This window comes from Mus musculus, chromosome 1 (assembly GCF_000001635.26).
Source record: "Mus musculus strain C57BL/6J chromosome 1, GRCm38.p6 C57BL/6J".
Taxonomy (NCBI): domain Eukaryota; kingdom Metazoa; phylum Chordata; class Mammalia; order Rodentia; family Muridae; genus Mus; species Mus musculus.
The window spans coordinates 93,408,857-93,433,974 of record NC_000067.6 but is presented as its reverse complement, the minus strand read 5'-3'; the positions used below and the strand labels follow the sequence as shown (position 1 = coordinate 93,433,974).

The following is a 25,118-nucleotide window of genomic DNA, read 5'->3' as shown; positions in this document are numbered from 1 at the left end:
CCCTTTGTACCCTGTGTGTGTTATTCATTGTATCCATTGTTGACTTTTGCATATAGAAACAGAATACAACTTGCCATAAACCCCAATCTCTGCCTTGATGTTGTTTTCATACTGTTTTCTTTTTTCGTTCTTTTTTTTTTTAAGATTTATTATTTATTTACTTACTGTATGTAAGTACACTGTAGCTGTCTTCAGACACACCAGAAGAGGACATTCGATCCCATTACAGATGGTTGTAAGCTACCATGTGGTTGCTAGGATTTGAACTCAGGACCTTTGGAAGAGCAGTCAGTGCTCTTAGCCCGTCGAGCCATCTCTCCAGCCCCCTTCATACTGTTTTCTATAGTGTCTTATGTGTCAACAAACGTTGGTTTTCCTCAGTGTATAGACAGCAGTGTGTCAGACTCCATGTGTATGCTGTGTTTTAAGCTCATAGGTGACTTCTGGGCTCTTGCTGTTGTTATGTGACAAAAAAAAAAAAAAAGAAAAGAAAAGAAATCTTATTCATGGGCTATTTCTTTTGACTGATCTGTATTTTGGGATAATCCTGGGAGTGAAAGTTCTGGGCCAAAGATCTTAAATCTGTTTGACGACCAACAACAAGTATGTCTCCTCCCTCCCTTTAGTGTCTTGTTCTTCCATCGCAGAATATAAGAACCGGGCTCATCTAATATTTAGTGCTTTGCCACTTTAAGACATGCATAGCTGAGTAAACTTTTCCTGGCAAAAGCATGTATATGTGTATTTGAGTGTGTGCTTGTGTGTGGAAGCTAGAAATGGACATCCCATTGTCTTCCTTGGTGAACCTGGAGCTCCAGCTTGGCAGACTGGTCAGTGAGCTCCAGATTCTGCTTGGCTTCTCTCTCTTCCCCTCCGTGGGTAGAGTTATGGGCATGGACCACTGCACCCAGATTTTTATGTGGGTGCTGGAGACCTGAACTCAGTTCCTCTAACTTAGTGGCAAGTAATTTACCAAACAAGCTATCTCCCCAGCTTGTCAAATATTCTTCTCATTTGCAGGGTTTTAGGGTTTTTTTTTTTTTTTTGTGGGGGGGGGTTGTTTGCTTGCTTGTTTTTGTGAAAGCTCTACTACGTTCTTTTGGGTTTTCAAGATGAGTTTCTTTGTGTGTAGCTTGACTGTCCTGGAACTTACTCTATAGACCAGGCTGGCCTCATTCTCATAGATAACAGCCTGCTTCTGCCTCTCCAGTGCTGGGATTAAAGGTGTGTGCCATCACCACCTGGTGTTCTGTGCATTTTTGATGTCAGACTATAAAACTTTGCACAGTTTTAGGGAATCTACATTAGAAGGGCTTCCAATCCCTTTATTGCGCGTAAAAATAAGTTTTTTCCCAGTTTATTTTTCATTTTATAATCTCCTTATATTTTGTTCTATGAAGGTCTGGCCTGTTCATAGTTACAGTTATTGTTTTTATTATGTTGAGTCATTGTTAGAAAATCATTTTCCAACTCAAATCATCAAAAAGTTTCTCCCTATTTTCTTTCTGCATGTATAAGGTGTTCTTTCTCAGTTTGATGATTTGGGTTGTATTCCAGTATTGTGAAATACTGGTCTAAGTTCACCTCTTCCCACACGGCTGTTTGTCATCTGCGCTGTTTCCAGAAAGCAGTCCTCCCACTGACCAGAGGCTGTTCTCCTTAGAGGGGACAGTGTCCAGGTCACCTAGATCTGTGCCATCAGGCAGCATTGTTTATGCTAATGCTCCCCTACGTTCTGTCTCGTGCTGTACTAGTACTTGGGTTTCCCAAGCAAATCTGTAGCAACCCGAGGTCAGCAGCAGGTGTCACGAGTTTTCCTCTTTTTGAGATAGTGTCTCACTCTACCTAAAGGTCACCAGTTGCCTAGACTGACTGGGCACAAGCACCTAGGATCCTGTCTTCATCTCCCATGCCAGTCCCATGGAAGTTTATCATCAGCTTTATGCTCAAAACTCCAGTAATTTTATTTTTAATTAGAAGGATTGCTATATTTGTGATATAAGCCTTCTTTAGTAGTTTGTATGTGATGGTGTTAGCTTGTAGTGTACATTTCTCCCCCTTGCTCCCGTGGTGGGATCAAAGCCAGGTTCTGTCCATGCCTGTCAAGTCCTGTCCCACTGAACTATATACTAGCATTATACCCCCGAACTCACCATGGAGATTGATTTTTAGAGTCTTTTTTTCTCCTTGTTGCAAATCTTAAGAATTTAATGAAATAGTAATTTTTCCTTGCAGTCTGATATTTTCTTCTGTTTTCTATAGTGAAGTCTAAGCAGTGGTGCAGATACACTTGAAATGGCCCTAGTAGGGGCCAGGTAGGAGACCGTGGCTTGGTGTTTGAGCTCTCTCATGCTTATAATGGGATGAGATATAGTAGTTAGAGAATATTCCAGAAGAATGTGCTTTATCAGAACCATAAATAGGAGGTTTTTTGTTGGTGGTCTCTCCTGTTACAGGCCTCAGCAACTGTTCCCATTCCTAAAGAGCACCATCGCTTTGTTATTGGCAAAAACGGAGAGAAACTGCAAGACTTAGAACTAAAAACTGCAACCAAAATCCAGATCCCACGCCCAGATGACCCCAGTAATCAGATCAAGATCACTGGCACCAAAGAAGGCATCGAGAAAGCTCGCCATGAAGTCCTCCTAATCTCTGCTGAGCAGGTGAGACCTCTGAGTGGCCTGTGGCCCTGCCACCTGCCCCACACTGAAGCAGCGTGTGTTGGGGAGACCTTGACTGCCAATGAATGACTTGGGCAAGGCTTCTCTGCTCCAGGTGTTCTCATCAGGTCACTGTCCTTCCAGGACAAGCGTGCTGTAGAGAGGCTAGAAGTGGAGAAGGCTTTCCACCCCTTCATCGCTGGGCCGTACAACAGACTTGTGGGTGAAATCATGCAGGAGACAGGGACGCGAATCAACATCCCTCCACCCAGTGTTAACCGTACAGAAATCGTCTTCACTGGAGAGAAGGAGCAGCTGGCTCAGGCTGTGGCTCGCATTAAGAAGATTTATGAGGAAAAGGTACAGTGTGGAGGTGGCAGAGCCCATGAGCAAAACGGTTAATGGGATTTGAGTGTGGGAATTTGGCTAATTCCACAGTTCACCCTGCACCCTTTTGTCCTTGGAGACAAAGTTTGGTATGTGTCTACCTTAAGTGTCAATGTTTAGTGGTTGGTGGCCACATTTCCCTTCTGGTCTACTGGGTACACTATAGAGTGCTGTCCTGGTTTTTTATGTGTGTATCCTTTCTCAGGTCTATGACTATACTGGTAGGTTGCTACCACAGAATCAGCACAGACTTTTTGAAGTGTTTTTTTTTTAGCTTATTCTGACTTTGAGATGTAAAACCTGTTCCTTATTTGGAAGAAGTAAGGTTGGCAAATAGCTCTGTAGCAGAGCACTTGTCTAACAAGCATAACCCTATGTCAGCCCCCAACACTGTATGAAAAATGTAAGGGAACAAATGGAAAACAGTCTGGTTACTCAAAAAGTGACCAGACTCTGGGCCAGTCCAGTAGAGAGAAGTAGAATTTCTGGGGAGGCCAATCCTAACTTCACTTACTGAGAACCGCTTCTCAGTCCCCTTCACACTTTGTTAGCAGCAGTGGATGGTCTGTCATGCTGCCCATGCACAGATGTTTCCTGCTGACTGCCTTATACTGCTCTTACAGAAGAAGAAGACTACAACCATTGCGGTAGAGGTGAAGAAGTCTCAGCACAAGTATGTTATTGGGCCAAAGGGCAATTCACTGCAAGAAATCCTGGAAAGAACTGGAGTTTCTGTTGAGATCCCACCCTCCGACAGCATCTCTGAGACTGTGATACTTAGAGGCGAACCTGAAAAGTTGGGACAGGCGTTGACTGAAGTCTATGCCAAGGTAGCTTCCTCCAAGATTAAAGTGTGCTCTGATGATTCCTACAGGCCCACTGTGGATTAGTTCTTTGTTGGAATATCCTGGAGACCCAGGCACAGTGAAATGTGCTCGATTGTGTGTGTTTATGTGAGAGTGTGCATGTGTATGTGCTAGTGCATGTATGTTGGTGTACATAAAGGCCAGAAGACAATCTTGGATGTCATCACTCAGGAAGGCCTTTCCACCCTGTGTTTTTGAGAAATGGTCTCTTGACATAGAGCCTCCCAAGTGGGCTGGGCTGGCAGGCAAACATAGCCCCAGGGTATGCATTGCCACAGCCAGCTGTGGGGGTCGGAGTCAGGTCCCAGAGTTCACGCAAGTACTTACTGAGCTGTGTCCCAGTCCCACCTCTATACTAGTATATGAGCAGTTTGGGTTTGTTTTTGTTGGTTGGTTTGTGTGTTTTAATAAGATTGACTGTGTTAGAACAGGCTTCCTGAAACCTCTTAGAAGTCTACCTGCCTTATCAGTGCTAGGGTTAAGCAGTGCACTATCGTACTGGTTTGACCTTTGTTTATCATAAAGGTGAATTCTACAAACCCATGAGTGTATTTCCCTGGGTTTTTTCCCCCCTAGGCCAACAGTTTTACAGTCTCCTCAGTCTCTGCCCCTTCCTGGCTTCATCGTTTCATCATTGGTAAGAAAGGGCAGAACCTGGCCAAAATCACTCAGCAAATGCCAAAGGTAGGGAAATGTTTTCAATTTGGTATCTTGAGATTGCCTGACATGGTTTTGTTTTTGCCGATTGTCGTGTGGATGCTTTGAAGACTGGAGCAGTGTCAAGCTTGAGTTATCCTGTTGATATAGTCACCTTCCATTAATAACTATGGAAGAACATAACAAATGTTTTTAGGCATTTGCAGTATTTTTTGGTCTTTGTAACCAGAGAGGGCTTTCATTAATAGGTCTAATAAATGTCTTAACTGTGAATTTAGTAATTACAGTATAATGATTTCATAGTAGTTTGAGGACAACATTGCAAAGGGACTGAGTTGTTTGTAATCTGCCTTCTCACACTCGTGTTGTTCTTCAAAGGGGACACACAGACCACTGTCACTCCATTTCCTGTTTGTTGACATTAGTGTTGTCTGCCTCACTTGTCATTCCAGCTGCCTTAGAATTATTATTAATGATTTACATAGATATAGGCACACTGCTCTCCCTTTCCAGTGAGACACTGGCCTGTTCATGTGAAAAGTGAAATTTACTTAGTCACTTTGTTTTTAAAATTTGTGTCCTTGGGCTGAGTAAATAGCTTAGCCACTAAAGCATTTGCTGAGAACGAGTAAAGACGAGTGTTTGGGGCCTCAGAGCTTGTATTAACACCAAGTGTGTGGCAGCCTCCCTCTAACTCTAATCTCAGAAGTAGAAACAGCCCTCTGGGTTTGGTTGAGGGAACCTGCCTCTCGAATAAGGTGGAAGGGCCTAAGGTGGATGATCCCTGACATCTACTTCAGGTTCCTACAGACAGATAGGCACGAGGGTTTACACACACAAATGAAAAAGAAAAGAGATATTGTCTGTTTCATCTGTCTTACTCTTAACAATGAAAGTGAAGTCTGCCTTCCAAAAGGGAAGACAGTTGAGAACATGAGCAGTGGTGCTGTCTGCACTCGAAGGGCTTCCCAACTCCTGTTCTCAGCAAAAAGAGCTGTATCAAACCTCAGACGGTGATGTTTAGTGCCCTCCTTCAACCCTTCCCTTCAGCTCCTTGTATTGTTGGTAGATGAGACTCTCATTACCTGTATGGTTACATAGCAGCTGTGGTATGTGGCCTTGGCCATTCCTTCCCTCATTTTGGTCTGGTAGGTTCACATTGAGTTCACAGAAGGTGAGGACAAGATCACCCTGGAGGGCCCCACAGAGGATGTGAATGTAGCCCAAGAACAGATTGAAGGAATGGTCAAAGACCTGGTAAGTACCTTCTAATCAGGACATTTGCTAGCTACAAGGGAAGCTCTGGTAGGGTGGAACAGGTAGAAATCTTATCATTCAGGTCTTACATGGGTGGTCATGGAAACAGAAGAGAGTAGCCTTGTCCAATATAATAGGTTCTGAAACAGGATGCCTGAGACTCCAGAGTTCTGGGTAAAGGAAACTATTTTGAGGTGGGACCTTTGATGGTGACTGGGGAGCAGTTTTACATCAATTCCTGGTTATCGAGATAGAAAGGTTAAGTCCTGCCAGGTGGTGGTGGTGGTGACTCCTTTAATCCCAGCACTCAGGAGGTAGGAACAGGTGGATCTCTGAATTTGAGGACAGCCTGGCCACAAAGCGAGTTCCAGAATAGGGCTACATAGAGAAACCCCATCTCAGAAAGAAAGGAAAGAAAGGGCAAGTCCCAGTGTCTTCTGAGTTTTTAAATGGCCAGACACATGTTGGAACTAGAAGCATTCATCTGTTGATGTTTGTTCTTCCTTTGTAGATTAATAGGATGGACTATGTAGAGATCAACATTGACCATAAATTCCACAGACACCTCATTGGAAAGAGCGGAGCCAACAGTGAGTACGGCTGACAGGGTGGCAGGCCAACACCCTGCAGCCCTGGGGAAGGCCTCTCTGAGGACCTTCATGACTTTCTTGCTTCAGCCTTCTGAGTGCTGAGTAGATGGGCCAGACAAGGTACTACTGTCATAGAAATTGATGCAGCTTCCTTCACCTTCCTAAAAAGACCGCTTTCCTTTTCTCTTTTGGCTAAGGTAAATTGTCACTTTCAGAAATCAGCTCTCCTCAGCTGAAAATTGTATCTTTACATTCCATCCCTCCTGCTACACTTACTTAGCCCCACCAGTGTTTGTAGGGCTCTTGCAGTTAAATTATTTTCCAGACTTGTGGCCATGTCCGTGAACTCAGAGCAGATTGCTGTTAAGTGAATAATATATACTATCTCAAGATAGGGTTTTGATTTGTAACTTCAGATTGCAGGAACAGCAAAAGAATGCACTGACTTCAATAATATGTTCAAGTGAGTCGGTCTTTCCCCCACCACCCCCAGGTTGAGTGCTGGAAATTAAATCTAGGCCCTTGAAAGTGTTAGGCCAGTGGGTGGTGGTAGCGCACGCCTTTAATCCCAGCACTTGAGAGGCAGAGGCAGGAAGATTTCTGAGTTCAAGGCCAGCCTGGTCTACAAAGTGAGTTCCAGGACAGCCAGGGCTATACAGAGAAACCCTGTCTTGAAAGAAAGAGAGAGGGAGGGAGAGAGAGAGAGAGAATATGAATGAATGAATATGAATATGTTAGGCCAAGGAGTCCTTCACCTGTAGACAGGGTATCCGTACCTACATAGGGTATTATATAGCCTAATAGAATTGGTAGCCTTCCGACCTCAGGTTATTTAATGAGATCCTGACAGAGAGCTGGGGTTATAGTATGTCACAGCTCAGATCCTTTTTTAATCTACCTTTCCTATATGGCTATATGAAACAACTCTCTGCTACAGACTTTCAACAGAGATCGTTTTGTGATTTCTAATGACTTGTACCCATGTATTAAGTTTTTGTTGCTTGTAAATATAAGCCTATTTGTTCCACAGTCACTTGTTAAAGATGCATCCTCTCTGGCAGTAGTCTTACATCTGTGCCATTTTCATGACAGTGGAAATTTCCTAGCAAAATAACCTTAGTTGGCACTTATTTCACAGGCAGCTTGAATCTTGTATATATACACCATCAACTTGCTTTTATGATTTTGCTTTATTTTAGTTAACTATAGAGTTTACTTAATAGATATAAAGTACTGTCATACAATTCTGAAATTAATCTCTGCTCACTAGGAATCACACAACTGTAGCATGGTCAAAGTACTGTGTCCGACCAGTTACAAACCCTCATTTTCTGCCATAATCTGAAATCTGCTTATTCCCTAACCCACCTTTGCCTCTTGCTTATTCTGGAACAGCTGGTCACATTGGTTTTACACATTGGTTTTCCTGTGATCATCTACTGTTTGTGGAACCCATCCTTGGGCTTCGTTTTTCCTGAATGTACAATGGGCAGGTCACCATGTTCTGTCCAGAGAAAGTGAAGGGAGATTTTGCAACTCAGGTTTGCAGAAGGCATTGAAGCATTCACTTTGGGTTAACACTTACCCTGGAGTCACTGAACAGCAGCATGGTCTCCTAGTATACTGCTCCCCAGAGCCATGATCCCTTGAAGAGGCCCCAGAGCAGTTTTAAATGTACACCTTTAACTCCTGCACTCAAGAGGGCAGAGCCAGTCAAATCTCTGAGTTGGAGGCTAGCCAGGGTTATTTAATGAGATCCTGACTTTGCCAGGGTGAATTGGGTCCCTAGGGTGGCTGTGTCCTTATTTAATGCATGTATTTTAGTTTCTAATTTTACTTGGGTATTAGTACCCGGTATATTTTAGATATTCTGAGACCATATACATGCTCAAGACCATCTATGTTTCATACTAATTGATACTAGTCATCATTCATATTCATTCATTTGAAGTTCTTATGGCAGGTTATATTCAAAGCTGGAAGACCAGTGTCCTAGAAGAGCACAGCTAGGTTGTTTGTGTTTATTAAAAATTCATATTGTTGTTTTGAACTAGTAGGCATATTCAAGCTTGAACCTCATCCTCTTGGCTGTTAGTCATTAGTAGACCACCATTCCTTTTATGTTCAAGATGTATTTCTTTTTGTCCTAAGTCAACAGAATCAAAGACCAGTACAAAGTGTCTGTGCGCATCCCCCCTGACAGTGAAAAGAGTAACCTGATCCGAATTGAGGGAGACCCACAGGGTGTTCAGCAGGCCAAGCGGGAGCTGCTGGAGCTTGCTTCTCGCATGGTAAGCCAAACGCCCAGGCCTTGCCCGAGAGGGTTTGCCGGCTCAAGCCTGTCGGCTGCTCCTGAGGAAAAGCATTGCTGGAATTGTGGTCCTAGAGCATGAAGTTCTCCAAATCACATCTCACTGACTACCTGGAGCTAAGTTTCTTCTGCTGTCCTCTCCAGATCACCAGTGGTCTTGTTCTTACTCCCAAGTGCTAGATGAGAACAGAGATCCCATATCCCTGGCTACAGCTTCACAGATGGGCTGTCATTTCTAGACTTTAAAAGTCATCAGGAGGTAACTCTGTGTGGCCAGACTCGAGAATCCCTGCAGCCTCACTCCCTATGGGCCTGGGACACCCAGTAATGAGGTTCATGCTGTAGTGATTCCTAACCGACCCCACATGAAAGTCACTGGCGGCTTTCAAGAGTCCAAAGTGTTGGTTAGGATCTGATAATTAGCTCCAGTTCATGTTCTGCCCTCTTCCATGCTAAGAACCGCAAATTGGAAGAACTGTTTTGTTTTAAATAGTTGATTTGTTATGTCTGTGTGAGGGTGTTAGATCTCCTGGAACAGGAGTTACAGTTGTGAGCTGCCATGTGATCGCTGGGAATTGAACTCGGGTCTTCTGGAAAAGCAGCCAGTCCTCTTAACCACTGAGCCATCTCTCCAGCCCTGTAAGAAATGTTTTATGGGAAGTGATTTTTACTTTTCACTGTAATCCGAGGTGAGGTCCAGCCTTCAGCTGTCCTCTGACTGTCCCTGACGTTAGTATCCAGGCCAGGATGCACTTTTGTTATCGTTGGCCTCTTGCCTTGTGTGCCTTTCCCTGGACTGTCTTCTGCCTATACTGATCACTGTTATCAGATACCAGTTTAATCCACCAGAATTCTTGAAACTGTTTTGTGGGTGTTCTTCCTGGATTCCATCTCTGCCTGTTGTTCTTTCTTCTGACATTTCAGTGGGGACAATGGAGGACATTGAGACAGGTGTGGTCCAGTGTCCTGTAATGAGCCATTCCTTTATAATTATCCAAGTAGGGAATGTAGTCCAAGCCCATTGTGCTCCAGGAGTGCTTCCCTGCTCTGTCAGGTATTGAACTCCTTGTTGTTCTGGTGGAAACTGGTGCTTCTTGCTCATTTTTAGTGGTTAATGCTACTGTGGCTGCACTTAATGACTGAAGAGCCCTGCAATCCATTCTTTTACTGTACTATGTTCAGGAAAATAGCACACCACAAGTATAATATTATGTGGCAGGATTGAGCAGGTATCCTGGAGTAGTCACTCCTTATGGCATGATGGTTCTGGAGGCTGCTATAGACGACTGCTCGGGCACCAGCTCACATGTGCATGGTGATGGGAAGTTTGTAGCCTTCTTTGTGATGGATGACATCATCCACTCTATTTTAGGAAAATGAGCGCACCAAGGATCTAATCATCGAGCAAAGATTTCATCGCACAATCATTGGGCAGAAAGGTGAACGGATTCGAGAAATTCGTGACAAATTCCCAGAGGTAAAGCTTCCCCAAAGCACTTACCCTTTTTTTTTCCTTCCTTCCTTCCTTCTGTTTGTTTATTTTTCTTGGTATTGGATTTTGTGTATGCAGTAAGTACTCTTCCTTTGAACTACACTGCCAACCCCAAAAACATTCTCTAACTTCTAGAAGTAATAATAATTTTCACTTAGGGTATTTTCATTATTTCACTTTTTAAAACATGCTCATAGGCACGCATACCACAGCTAGTATATGGATCATGCTTTGGAAACAACTTCTGGGTAGTTGTGAGTTCTGAATTCAGGTCACCAGGATCAGTGCCAAACACCCTTACCCACTGATCTCTATCTTGCTTTCCCAAAACTTAGTCTTAGAATAATTGTGCACTGTCTTCTGATGATTTGTTTTAGGTTATCATCAACTTTCCAGACCCAGCACAAAAAAGTGATATTGTACAACTCAGAGGCCCCAAGAATGAGGTGGAGAAGTGCACTAAGTATATGCAGAAGATGGTCGCAGACCTGGTAGGTGACTTTGTGCACCCTCTGGAGATGGGGAGCGGCTCCCATGGATTTGTGAGTGCATGCAGGACCTCTGCCCTAAGGGTGGTCTGCTGCCTCAGGGGCTTAGAACAAAGAAGTGGTAAAACCTCTCTCCTTGATGCCTCGCTTACACGGTCCTTATGATCAACTAGTATGTGGGAGATTGCTGTTTACCATACTCCCCCACCTCTTTTTTCTTTTCCTTGAGAGGATCTTCAAATACCCAGTTAGAGAACCTTTCCCGTTCGGTAAGGAAAGAGAGCTAACACGGGTGAAGAGAGAGTATAACTTACTTAATTGACTGTTTTCTTCACAAACTCAACTGGGAAGGGAGGCGTACTGTACATATCTATAATCCTAGCCTGCAGAAGCTGGGCTACATAGTATGAACCTGACTCCAAAAAAGAGGGAGAAAAAATAATTCTTAAAAAAGTAAAAATTTGAAGCTGAGAGGCATGGGAAGTATGAAGAAGGAATTTATGGAAAAGCCACAGATCACCATGGTTCATGGCCACACAGGGTTCCGTTGTAGTTTCTGCCTCCCCTAAGAGGCATCACTGAACTGTTGCCATGAAGCTACTAGGGGCTGGGGCTTCTTATGGTACCAAGGCCTACAGGCTTTGACATCTATTTTTGAACCCCTCCCACAGCCAGAATGTTGTTTGAAGCTATATTTAGTCTATATTAAAGAACCCCAAATTCTTTTTATTTTTTTAATTTTGTAATTATATTTAGGTACAGAAAACTCAGTGTACATTTAACCCAATTTAGTGGCGAGTTCTTTAGCCTTTGCTTTTTCCAGCTTGGCAATGCGAGCCACAGACTTAGGACCCAGGACGTTGCCTCCCCAGTGGCGGTGGATCTTGTCATATCTGTCATTGTAATTTGTCCTAATAGCTTCCACCAGCTTAGCCAGAGCACCCTCGTCTTCCGAGTTAACCTGTGTGAAGGCAACAGTGGTACATGTCTTCCTGTGGACCAGGTGCCCCAGCCTGGCCTTTCCCTTGATGATGCAGTAGGGCACCCCCATCTTTCCACACAGGGCAGGCAGGAAAACTACCAGCTCAATGGGGTCTATGTCATGGGCAATCACCACCAGCTGAGCCTTCTTGTTCTCCACCAAGGTGGTGACTGAATTGACTCCTGCTCGGAGGACAGGTGGCCTCTTAGTTGGGACGTCCCCTTTGCCAGCAGCTTTCTTCTCAGCACGGGCCAGCAGCCTTTGTTTCTTCTCATGCTTTGTCTCCGGCCTGTACTTGTGGGCAAGCTTAAGCAGCTGAGTAGCTGTCTGCCTGTCCAGGGCCTGGGTGAACTGGTTAATGGCAGGAGGGACTTTGAGCCGCTTGTAGAGGATGACTCTTTGCCTCTGCAGCCTGATGTAGCGGGGCCATTTGACGAAGCGAGTTAAATCTCTTTTGGGCTGGATGTCCTGTCCAATGCCGAAGTTCTTGGGCCTCTTCTCGAACAGAGGGTTGACCACCTTCTTGGCCTCCTGCTTCTTGACGACGGCGGGGGCCGGGGCCACCTTCTTCCCTTTGGGCATCTTGCTCGGCTGCTGGAGAAAGAAAGAAGAGGGAATTGTCGAACCCCAAATTCTTTAGCCAGCCACTTCCATAGAACTTTCTATAGGGGTTTTCTATAAGTCGTTATGCCAAGTTAATTAGATGATGTAACTCGTTTCATTTTTCCTCATAATAAGTAGGCGGGGAGTAAAGTAGGCTAAGTCTGTCTGTTGGTGGTATGCACGTAAGTTCATATAGCTTTGGTGGGTAAAGGAGACACTTGACCCTCTGACCTGAATCCTCTTGTCTTTAAGGTGGAAAATAGCTATTCAATTTCTGTACCAATCTTCAAACAGTTTCACAAGAATATCATCGGGAAAGGAGGCGCAAACATTAAAAAGGTGATTGGGTCATTGCCCCAGCCCTAAAGCCTTTGTGGATTACATAGAGGCCTGCCTTCCCAGCCCTGTGCTCAAGTGTGTCTACTGTAGGGAAACTCTTTATCTTCTTAATGTGCCTCTCCTTTAGATCCGTGAAGAGAGCAACACCAAGATTGACCTTCCTGCAGAGAACAGCAACTCTGAGACCATTATTATCACTGGCAAGCGAGCCAACTGTGAAGCTGCCCGCAGCCGGATTCTGTCTATCCAGAAAGATCTGGTAATGGGGGATATTTCTTGATGGGCTCCTTATCCAACTCTTGTTTGTAAAGTTTCTATCAGAGTCTTCCAGGCTCATTTTTTAAAAAAGACATGAGCTTTAAGCCTGGGGAGTGGTGTCAAGTGTTCGTTAATTTTATACTCTGGGGCTGGAGAGAGATGGCTCAGTAGATAAAGTGCTTGCTAAGCAAACTTAAGGACATGATTTCAGAACCTCAGAAATCACATGAAGCCAGCTTCCTCACATCTGTAATTCAGTATGTGTGCATACATCGAGATGGGAACTGGAGACAAGAGAGTCCCCAGGGTCTGAAGAACAGCTCCCCTAGCATATGCAGTGGATAAAAAAGAGGCCCTGTCTCAAACAAGGTGGCAGATGAGAATGAACACCCCAGACTGTCCTCTGCCTTCCACGTGTGTCTACACTCACGTCATACACAAAAGGATTTGTAAAAGGAAAGCAAACTATAGTTCAAGACCTACCGGATTTTGTTTAACTTTCTAAAAATTAACACACAGTAAGCTATACATGTTTACATTGTACAGTTTGATAATCTTGATATTTTTACAGTCCTGGAATCATCCTGTTGTGTGACTTTTCCCATTGCATGGTCTAAAATCCTGGCTTTCCTAGTGTGCGTTGTAGCCTTACTACTGACCTCTACCCAGCACATCTTAGAGTGTCTCCCCCACTCCTATTTCTTCAAACTCTTTCAAACTGTAATTACATTCTTTCCTTTAGGCCTTTCTTACCACATAACAGTGTAATTTCCTCTCCATGTTCTATTTGATTTCAGGCCAACATAGCTGAAGTGGAGGTCTCAATTCCTGCCAAACTACACAACTCTCTCATTGGCACAAAGGGCCGTCTGATCCGCTCCATCATGGAGGAATGTGGTGGCGTCCATATTCACTTTCCTGTGGAAGGTTCTGGAAGCGACACTGTTGTCATCAGGGGTCCTTCCTCAGATGTAGAGAAGGCCAAGAAGCAGCTCCTGCACCTGGCTGAGGAGAAGGTGAGCACTGCTGACGCTCTCTTTCTTGGTAGGGAAAACCCTTCAGTGCTCTTCCGTTGGGGCAGGTCAGAAACAGCTTGATAGGCTCTGGCCAAGTTCTGGGTTGTGATCAAAACAGTCCTCTGACCTCCACCTTTTTCCAAAGACTTTTCCGTTGAATTTCCTTGATCCTTCTGTTAATGCCCTATGCGCTGACGTGGCGGTGTAGTCCTTTAATCCCAGCGTTCTGGCTGGAGGCAGAGATAGGCACACCCATGAGTTCCAGACCAGTAAAGCGTACATAGTGAGACCTGTCTCAAGAAAAATAACCAAACAAAACCTTGTGGATCTGAACATAGACTCTTCTGCTTGGACAGCACCATAGGTTTGGGGTGGCCAGCCTTCTAGGAAACTTGGATGCCAGCTGATGTGGATTCCTTCAAGTTTGGTCTCTTTGGTTTTTAACTTGGTTTTTTAATTATTTGGATGAGGAACAGAATAGAAATAGTTTGGTTAAGTACCTATTTCTCTTAGTCTCTGAACTAGAGTTCAGGTCCCAGTGTCCACATCACTGAGTGGCTCACAACCTGCTGAAGATCCGACACCATCTTCTGGCTTCTGAGGGCAACTGCATACATATGCACAGATACAGGCACATGAGCACTAGAGTTTGGATCCTCCGAACCCAAATATAAACCAGGTGGACATGGTAGCCCATCTATGATTCTTAGGAGGCTGAAGCATCCAGAGCAGGATGGCCAGCACCGTCACACCATTCGTGCTAGAAGTAGCAAGCTCAGGATTCAGACAGAGATGCAGGCAGAGAGCCTGTCTTACTATAAAGTGGGGCAGGCAAGGAAGACACCAGTGCTGATGTTGAGCACCACCACCACACACACTAAACATTTTTATTAAAAGTTGCTTAACCCGTTTTCTACATGGACTGAACTGTTATTAGTGATACTATAAATGAAAATTTTCAATTTCTTGTGGTTGGCATATTGAAATACATTACTTTTACATATACAAAATAATTATGAAATCCCATAACATCTTTGTATTTTTTTTCTTATATGTAAAATTCACATGTCTGTGAGTAGGCACATGTGCTCTCCTAGCATCTGGTGGAAACGGTGAGGGGCAGCCTTGCGTAGCTGGCTGAGATGTGGTCTGCCATGGGTCTTTTGTAGCTACTTGCCAAAGTGCAGAAGCTCCCTTCTCTTCTGAGCTTGAGACTGTGTAAGGAATGTGGGTTTGTCAGGCACTTGGTCAAGTGGCTATGCTCGGTATCCTATTCGCCTTTGTTTTGTTTGTGCATGTTTAGCTGAATTCACCTAGTTGATTTACAGGCCCATACTTAAGATGCTTCTGCTACAGCCTCTTATACTGGGATTGCAGGTGCTTGTCACCACATTCATTTTTAAATAATGTAGTTTGCAAACATCTTTATCTAAGGAGTAACAGACTTTTATGGTGGTATTTGGTGAGACCAGTCCTTTAAAAAGAAAATTATCGAAAATAAGTTCTTCAGCCGGGCGTGGTGGTGCACACCTTTAATCCCAGCAATCGGGAGGCACAGGCAGGCGTATTTCTGAGTTTGAGGCTAGCCTGGTCTACAAAGTGAGTTCCAGGGCAGCCAGGGCTATACAGAGAAACCCTGTCTCAAAAAACCAAAAATAATAATAAGTTCTTCAAATTACATACACGGTCTTTTCTTCTTCCATATTCTTCATGCTGTGGGTCAGGTGATGTCCAAGGTTAGTCAAGCTGGCCCTGCAGGTTTCTCTATTTTCTCTAATGAGTGCCAGAAGGAGTTGACAGTGTCCAGCTTTTGTTGTACCCTACTTGCTTGGTGTGAAACTAGGGCTTTATGCTTCTGTGGGTAAGGGCAGTCTCAACTGTAACCTTTATGGCTGGTGGCTCTCCATCCTTGAGCTGTTGAGTTGCTGTTGTGCGCTGGCTACTCTAGTCTGAGAAGGAACGGGGCTAGCCCATGGAATACTTGATGTGTGTTTGGTTGGGAAGTGTGAAAAAGTGGGAGAGCCATGGCCTAGTAGACCCTGCTTTCCTTAGGACATGCACTCTGCCAGTGTGCTACCACACATTGGCAAGCCTCCATCCTGTGTGTCACAGGTGACTTGGAGAAGTTTAGTCGTTGCTGATAAATATCAGAACCAGGGTAATCTCTGCATCTTTCTTATGTCTGGAGGAAAAAATGACAGTCTTGTCTGGGTGCTACCATTTGAGGTAAACAGGGTGATGATTCCATAGGATGTAGGACGTTGATATAAGACATGGGACACTTCAGATGCATGAAGAGAGCCTTTCTAAGCACTCATTCACACACTGAGGTTCAGGCAGGCTGTGTGGGGCAAACATACATGAAGTTTGTTTCTGCAGCAAACCAAGAGTTTTACTGTGGACATCCGAGCCAAGCCAGAATACCACAAATTCCTCATTGGCAAAGGGGGAGGTAAAATCCGAAAGGTGCGTGACAGTACTGGAGCCCGCATCATATTTCCGGCTGCTGAAGATAAGGACCAGGACCTGATCACAATCATAGGAAAGGAGGATGCTGTCCGTGAGGCCCAAAAGGAGCTGGAAGCATTGATCCAGAACCTGGTAGGTATCAAGCCTTAGTGCTGCCCGTTGCCATTGCTAGAGTGGGTCTCCTTCACCTCCTCCTCTCCACATTATAGGAGAATGTGGTTGAAGACTATATGCTGGTGGACCCCAAACACCACCGCCATTTTGTCATCCGAAGAGGACAAGTTTTACGAGAAATTGCTGAAGAGTATGGCGGGGTGATGGTCAGCTTCCCACGCTCTGGCACGCAGAGTGATAAAGTCACTCTCAAGGGTGCCAAGGACTGTGTGGAGGCAGCCAAGAAACGCATTCAGGAAATCATTGAGGATCTGGTGAGTGTCCAAGGGGCTCTGATGGGGCTGTGATCACCCCTGTGTGTCAGAGTGAATCCATAGAACAATCACATGAAAGCACCAAGACAGCCGTTGTTTTCCGTCTTCCACATCCCTCGTGGTCTTCCTTGTAAAACCTTATGCCCCTTCTACTAATAGCCTGGTGTGGCTTCACTAAGTCTAAGGCTATGACAGCACCAGGTCTTAGCTAGTCTAACGTGGCTGCCCACCAGTAGCCAGTGTCTCATGGGCACCTTGCACAGTAAGGCAGCACTTGGATGTAAAGCGGGTATTCTATATCCAATCTGTGTGATAAAAACTGTGCTGTGAGTTTTAGGTATCTTTTTCACTATAACCCACTGCAGAAGACCTGCCCTTCTACCCTGTATACCCCTCCACCCAGTCGATGCTAGAGTCTCTAGGTTCATTTCACTAAAGTGTTATGGAACTAGTGAGGGAAGTAGGATGCTAAGGAGATGTTATTATTGACTTGTAGAATTTGACCTTTTTTCACTCTTGTGCCCATTTTCAGGAAGCTCAAGTGACAGTGGAATGTGCTATACCCCAGAAGTTTCACCGATCGGTCATGGGTCCCAAAGGTTCAAGAATCCAGCAGATCACTCGGGACTACAATGTTCAAATCAAGTTCCCAGATAGAGAGGAAAATCCAGGTGGGTCTACTTAAGCTTGGCTCTGTACTGATCACCATCAGTGGTGACTGTCACTGCCCTTGGGGCTGTGAAATGAGTCAGTCCTTTTGGTTCTTTCTTACCTCTTGTTTGGCACTGGCATGCTGTTTAGATGCTAGCCATGGGTTTTGTCCATCCTCCTGGTCTCTAAAAGATAAGACAAGGCCCTGTAAAAGGAGCCAACAGCTTCCTGTGTCTTGCGTAGGAAATTGCTGAGAGTCTAGTGCCACTCTTTTCTAGGACACTGTTTGAATAGTAGTGGGATGTTTGCTCAGCCACGTTCAGTGAGCCCTCCGAACATAAACCTTGCAGATATGTCCTCTCCAAGTTTCTTAACACTGCCCAGGGGACACCGTTCGGGTACTTCACAGCTCTTCTAGAATGGCTAAGCCTGACCATGCTTGTTACCTTGTTCTGTTTAGGTAGTTGGTAATAGGGCAACTTTAGTTGAAGGCAAGAACTAATGTGGTCAGTTGCTGAGGAAGTGTCATCTGTGAACCTTTCTCTGCCTGCTTTGCATGTGTGAACCACGGGGTGTGAACCTTTCCTATTGGTGAGTCTTTGTTGACCTGTGTTAGTCCAGAAAGATTGCAGCCTGCACTAGACGTTTAGTATAATTGGGTTGGTGTCCATGGTGCTTGTCACAGTTATTCCAGTCTATTTTCCTGAGGATACAGGCCATTTATTATATGATTATATAGCCATACTGTTACGGATTTCACACTTAAGTAATGTGTTCTCCTCAACATCTTAGCATTAAAACACAGGAAAACTCCATGGAATAGTATAAAGAATTTCAGTGTTACCTCACCCCCACTATAGATTTTTTTTTTCTGAGTTTGAGTATGTGTTTATATGCTGACTTTTATCAGTATGGATATTTCCTGAGAACCTGTGATTTAGCCAGGTAGTGGTGGCACATGCCTTTAATCCCAGCACTTGGGGATGCAGAAGCCAGCCAGGGCTACACAGAGAAACCCTTTCTCAAGAACAAAACAAAAAAAAGGACTTTTGACTTACCTGTGGTATATTCATCAAGATCATACCAAGTATTATATAGTTTTACTATGTAATTCATAGTCGGTGTTCTAGATTGTTAAAGGTGTCCTTCAGAGCCACCCTTGCCTAGTTTAACCCCAGCTGATGGTTCTCCCATTATTTATTCTCCTATTACCTCACTTGGATCTATGGATTAAAATATTCTCTGGCCGTTTACAAGATAGAGCCCCTCTCCAGCTAGCTTGTATCCTAATGCCTCTTTATTTGGGGACTTTTCCTTACTTTCTGGCATAAAGCACTGTCATGGGCCTACCTTGGCCTCTCCTTTATTATCCTTCACAGATCTTTGAATCCCTGCCAGGTCCCTCAGACTGAGCTCTACATCCAGTCTCATGTGCTGAGGGCTGCGTTACAGCCTCCCCAGGCAGTGGGACTTCCGTGCACACCTGTGACTCACTAGTGTATATGATATATATACCTCTGCAGTTGTCAACTAGGCTTTCCCCTTTATTCCTAGTTCACAGTGTAGAGCCTTCCATCCAGGAGAATGGAGATGAGGCTGGAGAGGGCAGAGAGGCCAAGGAGACCGACCCTGGCTCTCCCAGGAGGTGTGACATCATAATCATCTCTGGCCGGAAAGAGAAATGCGAGGCTGCCAAGGAAGCCCTGGAGGTGCGTTTGCCTCGCTCTTTCTCTGCCTTGAGGTTTCAGACCCTGCCCAGGTGGCAGCAGACAGTAGATCCTCTCGCTTTAGTCCTAAAATTGCAAACATTTGCTCTGTACCTTTATTGGCTGTTCACACAGCCCAGGGAGGCCATTTCTTTTCACCAGGACTCAGGACCCTACAGTTCATTCTCTGACAGCAGTGTCAGGGTCTAGCCTCTTGGGCCATAGCCACGGAGTCTGTCAAAGGATCTCATAGGCAGTGAGTGAATGTGAACTCCAGCCTCAATCCCTTCTCGTCCATCTGCTGACTATCCATTCCTTCCCCAACTGAAGTAGGGCTGGTCTACCTCAGGTTTGCCAGAAACATGTGTCTTCTGTGCCGAGTCCTGTTGTAAGCACCATGGCACCACAGTTACAAACAGTGCCTGCACAGCAGCATCTGTTGACTGATGTTGTTCAAGGGCAAAGACTGAGCAGAATGGGTGATAGGCAATATATGTTGGGACTTGAGTGCAGGTAACTGAGCCACCTGTTTAGGGGACTCCCTTGCAACCCACATAAGCTTTGACAAAGTTGTCACAACCACAGAGACATGCTAAGAGTTGGGCCTCTGTGTGCTGTGTCTTCCTCCCGGGAGCCTTGGCCTGCTGCGATGCAGAAGTAGAATGAGGGGTGTAGGAGTCCGGCCTCTGCCTGCATGACCTCAGACTGGGCTCCCTGTCCTGTCCTGTTTGTGATGTATTGAGATCCGTGTAGTCTGTCACCTGGTCACATTGGTAGCAGGTTCTAAAATGTACACTGTTGTCTTCAGGGCTGTTGGCCTTGAGCTCATGGGGCTAGTTAGTCTGCCCAGCTCAAAGCCTTATCTCTACCATTGTCCTTGTAGGCACTGGTTCCAGTCACCATCGAGGTAGAGGTACCCTTTGATCTTCACCGCTACATCATTGGGCAAAAAGGAAGTGGAATCCGCAAGATGATGGATGAGTTTGAGGTAGACCATGTTCCCTGGAGACCATACTCTGGGGACTGTTATCAGAGAGCAGCCCGTAGTGGTCTGAGTCTGTGTCCTTCTTCAGCCCACATTGGTTCTGCCTCCTTTTGTTTTGTTCAGTCAACCGCTGACTTTCCTCCCAGGTCTCACTCAAATCCCCCATGGCAAGTGAGCTTCACTCCTCTCCATCTGTTATGACAGGTGAACATCCATGTACCAGCCCCCGAGCTGCAGTCAGACACCATCGCCATCACTGGCCTTGCAGCAAATTTGGACAGGGCTAAGGCGGGGCTACTGGATCGAGTAAAGGAGCTGCAGGCTGAGCAGGAAGATCGGGTGAGCAAGAACGAACAGGACAACCTGCCTGGGTTTGGAAACAGTCTGTGTTCAGAGCATATTTCCAACACCAGGGCAGGCAGGAGACAAAACCAGGTGGTATTCCCGTGCAGTCAGAGTGTGGTGGACCTGCTGTGGAGAAGCTCAAGGCAAAGCTCAGTCTCCCTTACTACCCAGATCAAGAGAAATATTTTGATATCTCAGCTTCTACAGAAAAGATAAAAGATAGTACCTCATCTCAAGACAAGCAGGTCACTCCTGTGCCTGTGATGGAGTGCTGTCTGCAGAATTCTGAGAGATGCTGCTCAGGAATTGGGGGAAATCTGGGAACTAGATGGTCACTCCAGGCAACTGGCCTTTCCACAGGAGTTTTTAGTTTTGTTATTTTTTGGTTTTATTGATTTTGGGTTTTTTTGTTTGTTGTTGTTGTCATTGTTGGTTCGGTTTGGGTGGAACACAGTTTGGAGTCCAGTGATAGGGCAGAGATTGGGCACGTTTTGACTGTGACCTGGTGCAGCTTAGCCATAGGCTGTGGGGGTGTCCTGGACTGTCTAGCCTGTGGATGCTCTTATTACCTTATTGGCCTCTTCAATACACCAGCCCTGAAACCTGAAAGGCCTAGAATATTTTATTCAAGCTGATTCAACAGATCCCGGGTTCATGAATTCAGGAAGTAGGAATAGAACTGGAAAGGGTGGTTGACCATCCTATCCATCTTGACAGTCAGCAGCCTGTCCCAAAAGCAAGGGCATACTAGGTGAGGACAGAGCAAGACCTAAGGTTCTCAAGCTAGTGACTGACAGGGACGGTGACCACCAAGGCCTCCTGCTAGCAAGCTTAGGGGTGTTTCAGGCTTGGGGTCTAAATCAGGTTGGAAATCGGGCCTGGGTGGTGGTGGCTTATATTTAGATATACATGCTCATACTCATGAGCTTGTTCTCTGTCTTTCTCTTTGCTCTCTGCCTCATTCTCATTTTATTGTAGGCTTTAAGGAGTTTTAAGCTGAGTGTCACTGTAGACCCCAAATACCATCCCAAAATTATCGGGAGAAAAGGAGCAGTGATCACCCAGATCCGCTTGGAACATGAAGTGAACATCCAATTTCCTGATAAGGATGATGGGAACCAGGTACGGTGACCATCCGATTGACGTGGTATGGTTTAGCACACTTGGGCAGGTAGGGTTGTATTGGCCGTTACCTTGACCTGGGCTTTGTTTTGGTGGTGGTGGTACTGATACTGGTACTTTTGAGACAGGGTCTCTCTATGTAGCCTTGGCTGTCCTGATACTCAATATGTAGAACAGGCTGGCCTCAAAATCACAGAGATGTACTACCTACCTCTGCCTCCCAAGAGTAGCACCATGTCCGGCTTGACTTGGAAACTAAGGCAGCTTCTTTGATTTGACAAGTGGGTAAATGAGGGGGACAAAAACTATCTGAGAACCTGACTTCAGCCAAGTTATAGACCAGGGCTTGCCAGCTGTGTGTTTCCTTGAAACTGTCATCTAGGGTACAGAGCAGTTTTAAATTCCCTGTGCCTACTTTGATGCTCCTGACAGTCAAGCTTAAGCCTCCAACTGGGCTCCTTCTTGAGCTATCTATCATACCTACACATGCACACACCATGTCTATCCAGCCAGGTCTGGATTCTCTGCATCCCCTCTTCCTCTTGCCATGGCCCCTGATGAGCTCTGCACAGCTTCCTACTGCATGTAAAACAATGTGAAGGGTAACCCACCTCCTCACTCAGTTCTGCCCTAGTGGGCAGGAAGTCCCATCCCATCTCACCTCAAAGTCTGTGTATGGCTCGCCCTCACCTGTGTTTGCTCCTTCACTTATAAGGGCTTTCCCTCTCAAGTGGCTCTACATGAGTGGAGCCGTGGCTCTCCCTCTGCTCTCTAGGCCTGTGTTAGCTCTATGACCTTGAGCACCGTGCCCCCAGATGCATCCAGTAGTAACACTGGGCTGAGGTCTAGGGTACAGACCTAGACCTGTGTGCTAGCTATGTGTGCTCATAGTGAGAACAACAAATTATGCATTATAATATACAGAAATGGATATAATTTGTTGTCCCCACTATGTCTTAGCTCATCTGTGAACCAAGAAAGGTATGCTGTTTATATATGTGTATAGGGGCACACATACACCACAGCATGTGTGTAGAAACCAGGACAACTTGCAGGATTCAGTTTGTTTCTTTCCACATGTGTAGGTTCCACAGATTGACCTCATCAGGTTTGGCAGCAAGTGCCTTTACCTACTGAACCATCTTGCCAGCCCTAGAGTCTTTCTTTTTCCTGTGAGAGTTTCACTTCCACTCACAGAACTGATTCTGTGGAGTATGCTGGCCCTGCTGTGCTTGGTTTTTGTGAACTTCATTTGGATCAGCTGCCTGGCCTTCCCCTGAGTCTGGACAGGAAGTTCTTAGTCTGCCACCTCTTCCTTATGCCTATATCTCTTGCTTCTTTCCTAGGCTGGCTCTTTCTACTTTCTAATGTGGACTACAGTACTTGTTACTTTGTAATCTTGTATGTTCTGTCCGTTTATTTTGGACTACTAACCTGGAGATTAGAACAAAGCTGCTGTTTTGTTCCCTTGTGCCCTTCATATTCCCTGATCTGTCTGTTGCTCAGATCTGTCTTGAGTCTGCTGGTTCTCACTGACATGGTACAAGGAAGACCGAGCTGAGGGGTCTGAGGGACCAGAGAGTGCTTTAAGGGTCCTGAGACCTCCAAAGAAGCAGGAGGCTAATGGTCTGAGAACTTTACATCCTAATAGTCCCCAACCTTGTGCCTGCTTTCCTTGAACCACTTACTTCCTGGTACTTCCTCCATCTTTATGATCAGGTATCTTGTCTTTCCTAGTACTCACAAAGTGGGTGGAAAGGGAGAGAGAATGTGTACACATGTGCATGCACACCTGTAGAAATCAGAACAACTTCAAGGAATGGTTTTTGGTGGTTTGTCCTTCTACCATCTCAGTTCCAGGACTAGACTCAGGTTGTCAAACTCATGTTGTCAGGTTTGGCAGCAAATGCCTTTACCCACCGAGCCATATCGTCTGCCCCTCCTTTCCTCCTTTTTAACTAGACTTGTGGCTACTTTTCCTCCTTACCCTTCTCCACCCTTCCAACACCCAACACGAGGTAGGAAAGAAAGAAGGCTCGAGAGAAAGAGTGCCTCAGTCTTGTTAGACCTACTTCTGGGGGCCGGGTTTGATGTTCATCTTTGGGATATCCAGGTTCTTCTTCTCGTGGCTTTGCTCACAACGACCTGACAAACCACAGGAACAGGGGAAGCAACAGCCACCACAACCTCTCAGTGCCCTGGCACTTTTATACCCTCACAAAAGTCCCCAGAATTCCAAACGTAAACTCTCTTCAGCTGGCAAAATCACATCCCTGTCAGAGCAGAGACAGCTGCTGCGGACAATCTGAAGCAGCCCATATCCCACACCTGGGAATAAAACAAAAGCATTCACATTTCTGTATTTTTAAAGAACCCAGAATTTTCACTACTTATCTGTTACAGGTTTTAGGAAGTAATGGCTGTGTGACGGATGTTAACTCTGTGTGTGGTTTTGTTTACTATTTTATTTTTAAAAGGTGATTACTTTTAGCCTAGAGTGGTGGCAAACGCCTTTTTTCCCAGCACAGTGGAGACAGAAGCAAGCAGATCCCTGTGAGTTCCAGGCCTGGTCTACAGGATAGCAAGGGCTGTCACACAGAAAACCCTGTCTCAAAAAAAGATAATTATTTTTATTTTGAGAGTTTGGATGTTTTGACTACACGTATGTATGTGTACTACCTGTGTGTCATACCCAAGGAGGTCAGAAGAGGTCATTAGATCTGGGTTAAGGATGGCTGTGAGCAGCCTGTGGGAGCTGGGGATCGACCCCAGGTCCTCTGTAAAAGCAGGAATCACTCTTAACCACTAAGCTGTCTCTCTGGCACCAAGATTATGTTTTAATTTTTACTATCTGTATTTGTGTGCGTGTGTACATGGGTATGAGCTTATGGATGCAGGTATCCACAAGAGCAAGAAGGGGGAGGGCATCAGAGCTCCTGGAACCAGAGGCATAGTGGGCTGCTGACAAGGGTGCCAGCCAGGATCTCTAGTCTTCTGCAAGTGTAGCAGCTCTTAACTGTTGGGCCATCTGATGTGTTTTCTGCCCTTTTCTTCTGAGAGGATGAAAGTCTCCCCTAAGAAGAGGCCTGACACGCTCAGCCATCTAGCCATCATCCACACAGTTGCACTGTCATCTCCTTAGACCAGCCTGCTAGGTCAGCACATGGCTGCTCTTGGGATGTCCCAGAGGAGTCACCCTCTTCTCTAACTACATTCTCCTCTTTAGCCCCAGGACCAAATCACCATCACAGGGTATGAGAAGAACACTGAAGCTGCCCGTGATGCTATCCTGAAAATTGTGGGTGAGCTTGAGCAGATGGTTTCTGAGGATGTTCCACTGGATCACCGTGTGCACGCTCGAATCATTGGTGCCCGGGGCAAAGCCATCCGGAAAATAATGGATGAATTCAAGGTGAGTCCCCAAAGCCAACTGAAACAGAAGGATGAGAACTCCCATCTCCTACCTGTGCTGCTGACCACATGAAGCTGGGAGGGTGAGTACTTGG

At 45.4% G+C, this 25,118-nt stretch overlaps 1 protein-coding gene and 1 pseudogene across 6 annotated transcripts in view; one reads left to right on the top strand and one right to left on the bottom strand.

The window, feature by feature from the left end:
• Hdlbp (high density lipoprotein (HDL) binding protein) overlaps window positions 1-25,118 on the top strand; it is a 72,978-nt gene that overhangs the window by 44,943 nt on the left and 2,917 nt on the right. For all 6 annotated transcript variants that reach the window (NM_133808.5, NM_001357556.1, XM_030242016.1 and 3 more), the window contains 20 exons: window positions 2,457-2,663; window positions 2,805-3,020; window positions 3,671-3,877; window positions 4,490-4,597; window positions 5,723-5,827; window positions 6,339-6,417; window positions 8,569-8,708; window positions 10,101-10,205; window positions 10,598-10,711; window positions 12,546-12,632; window positions 12,760-12,891; window positions 13,688-13,906; window positions 16,286-16,507; window positions 16,585-16,803; window positions 17,336-17,474; window positions 19,009-19,163; window positions 20,044-20,148; window positions 20,350-20,484; window positions 21,469-21,612; window positions 24,839-25,024. In NM_133808.5, coding sequence (NP_598569.1) covers window positions 2,457-2,663; window positions 2,805-3,020; window positions 3,671-3,877; window positions 4,490-4,597; window positions 5,723-5,827; window positions 6,339-6,417; window positions 8,569-8,708; window positions 10,101-10,205; window positions 10,598-10,711; window positions 12,546-12,632; window positions 12,760-12,891; window positions 13,688-13,906; window positions 16,286-16,507; window positions 16,585-16,803; window positions 17,336-17,474; window positions 19,009-19,163; window positions 20,044-20,148; window positions 20,350-20,484; window positions 21,469-21,612; window positions 24,839-25,024 — 3,024 coding nt within the window. The remainder of the gene's footprint in view (window positions 1-2,456; window positions 2,664-2,804; window positions 3,021-3,670; window positions 3,878-4,489; window positions 4,598-5,722; window positions 5,828-6,338; window positions 6,418-8,568; window positions 8,709-10,100; window positions 10,206-10,597; window positions 10,712-12,545; window positions 12,633-12,759; window positions 12,892-13,687; window positions 13,907-16,285; window positions 16,508-16,584; window positions 16,804-17,335; window positions 17,475-19,008; window positions 19,164-20,043; window positions 20,149-20,349; window positions 20,485-21,468; window positions 21,613-24,838; window positions 25,025-25,118) is intronic.
• On the bottom strand, window positions 11,438-12,280 carry Gm17415 (annotated as a pseudogene).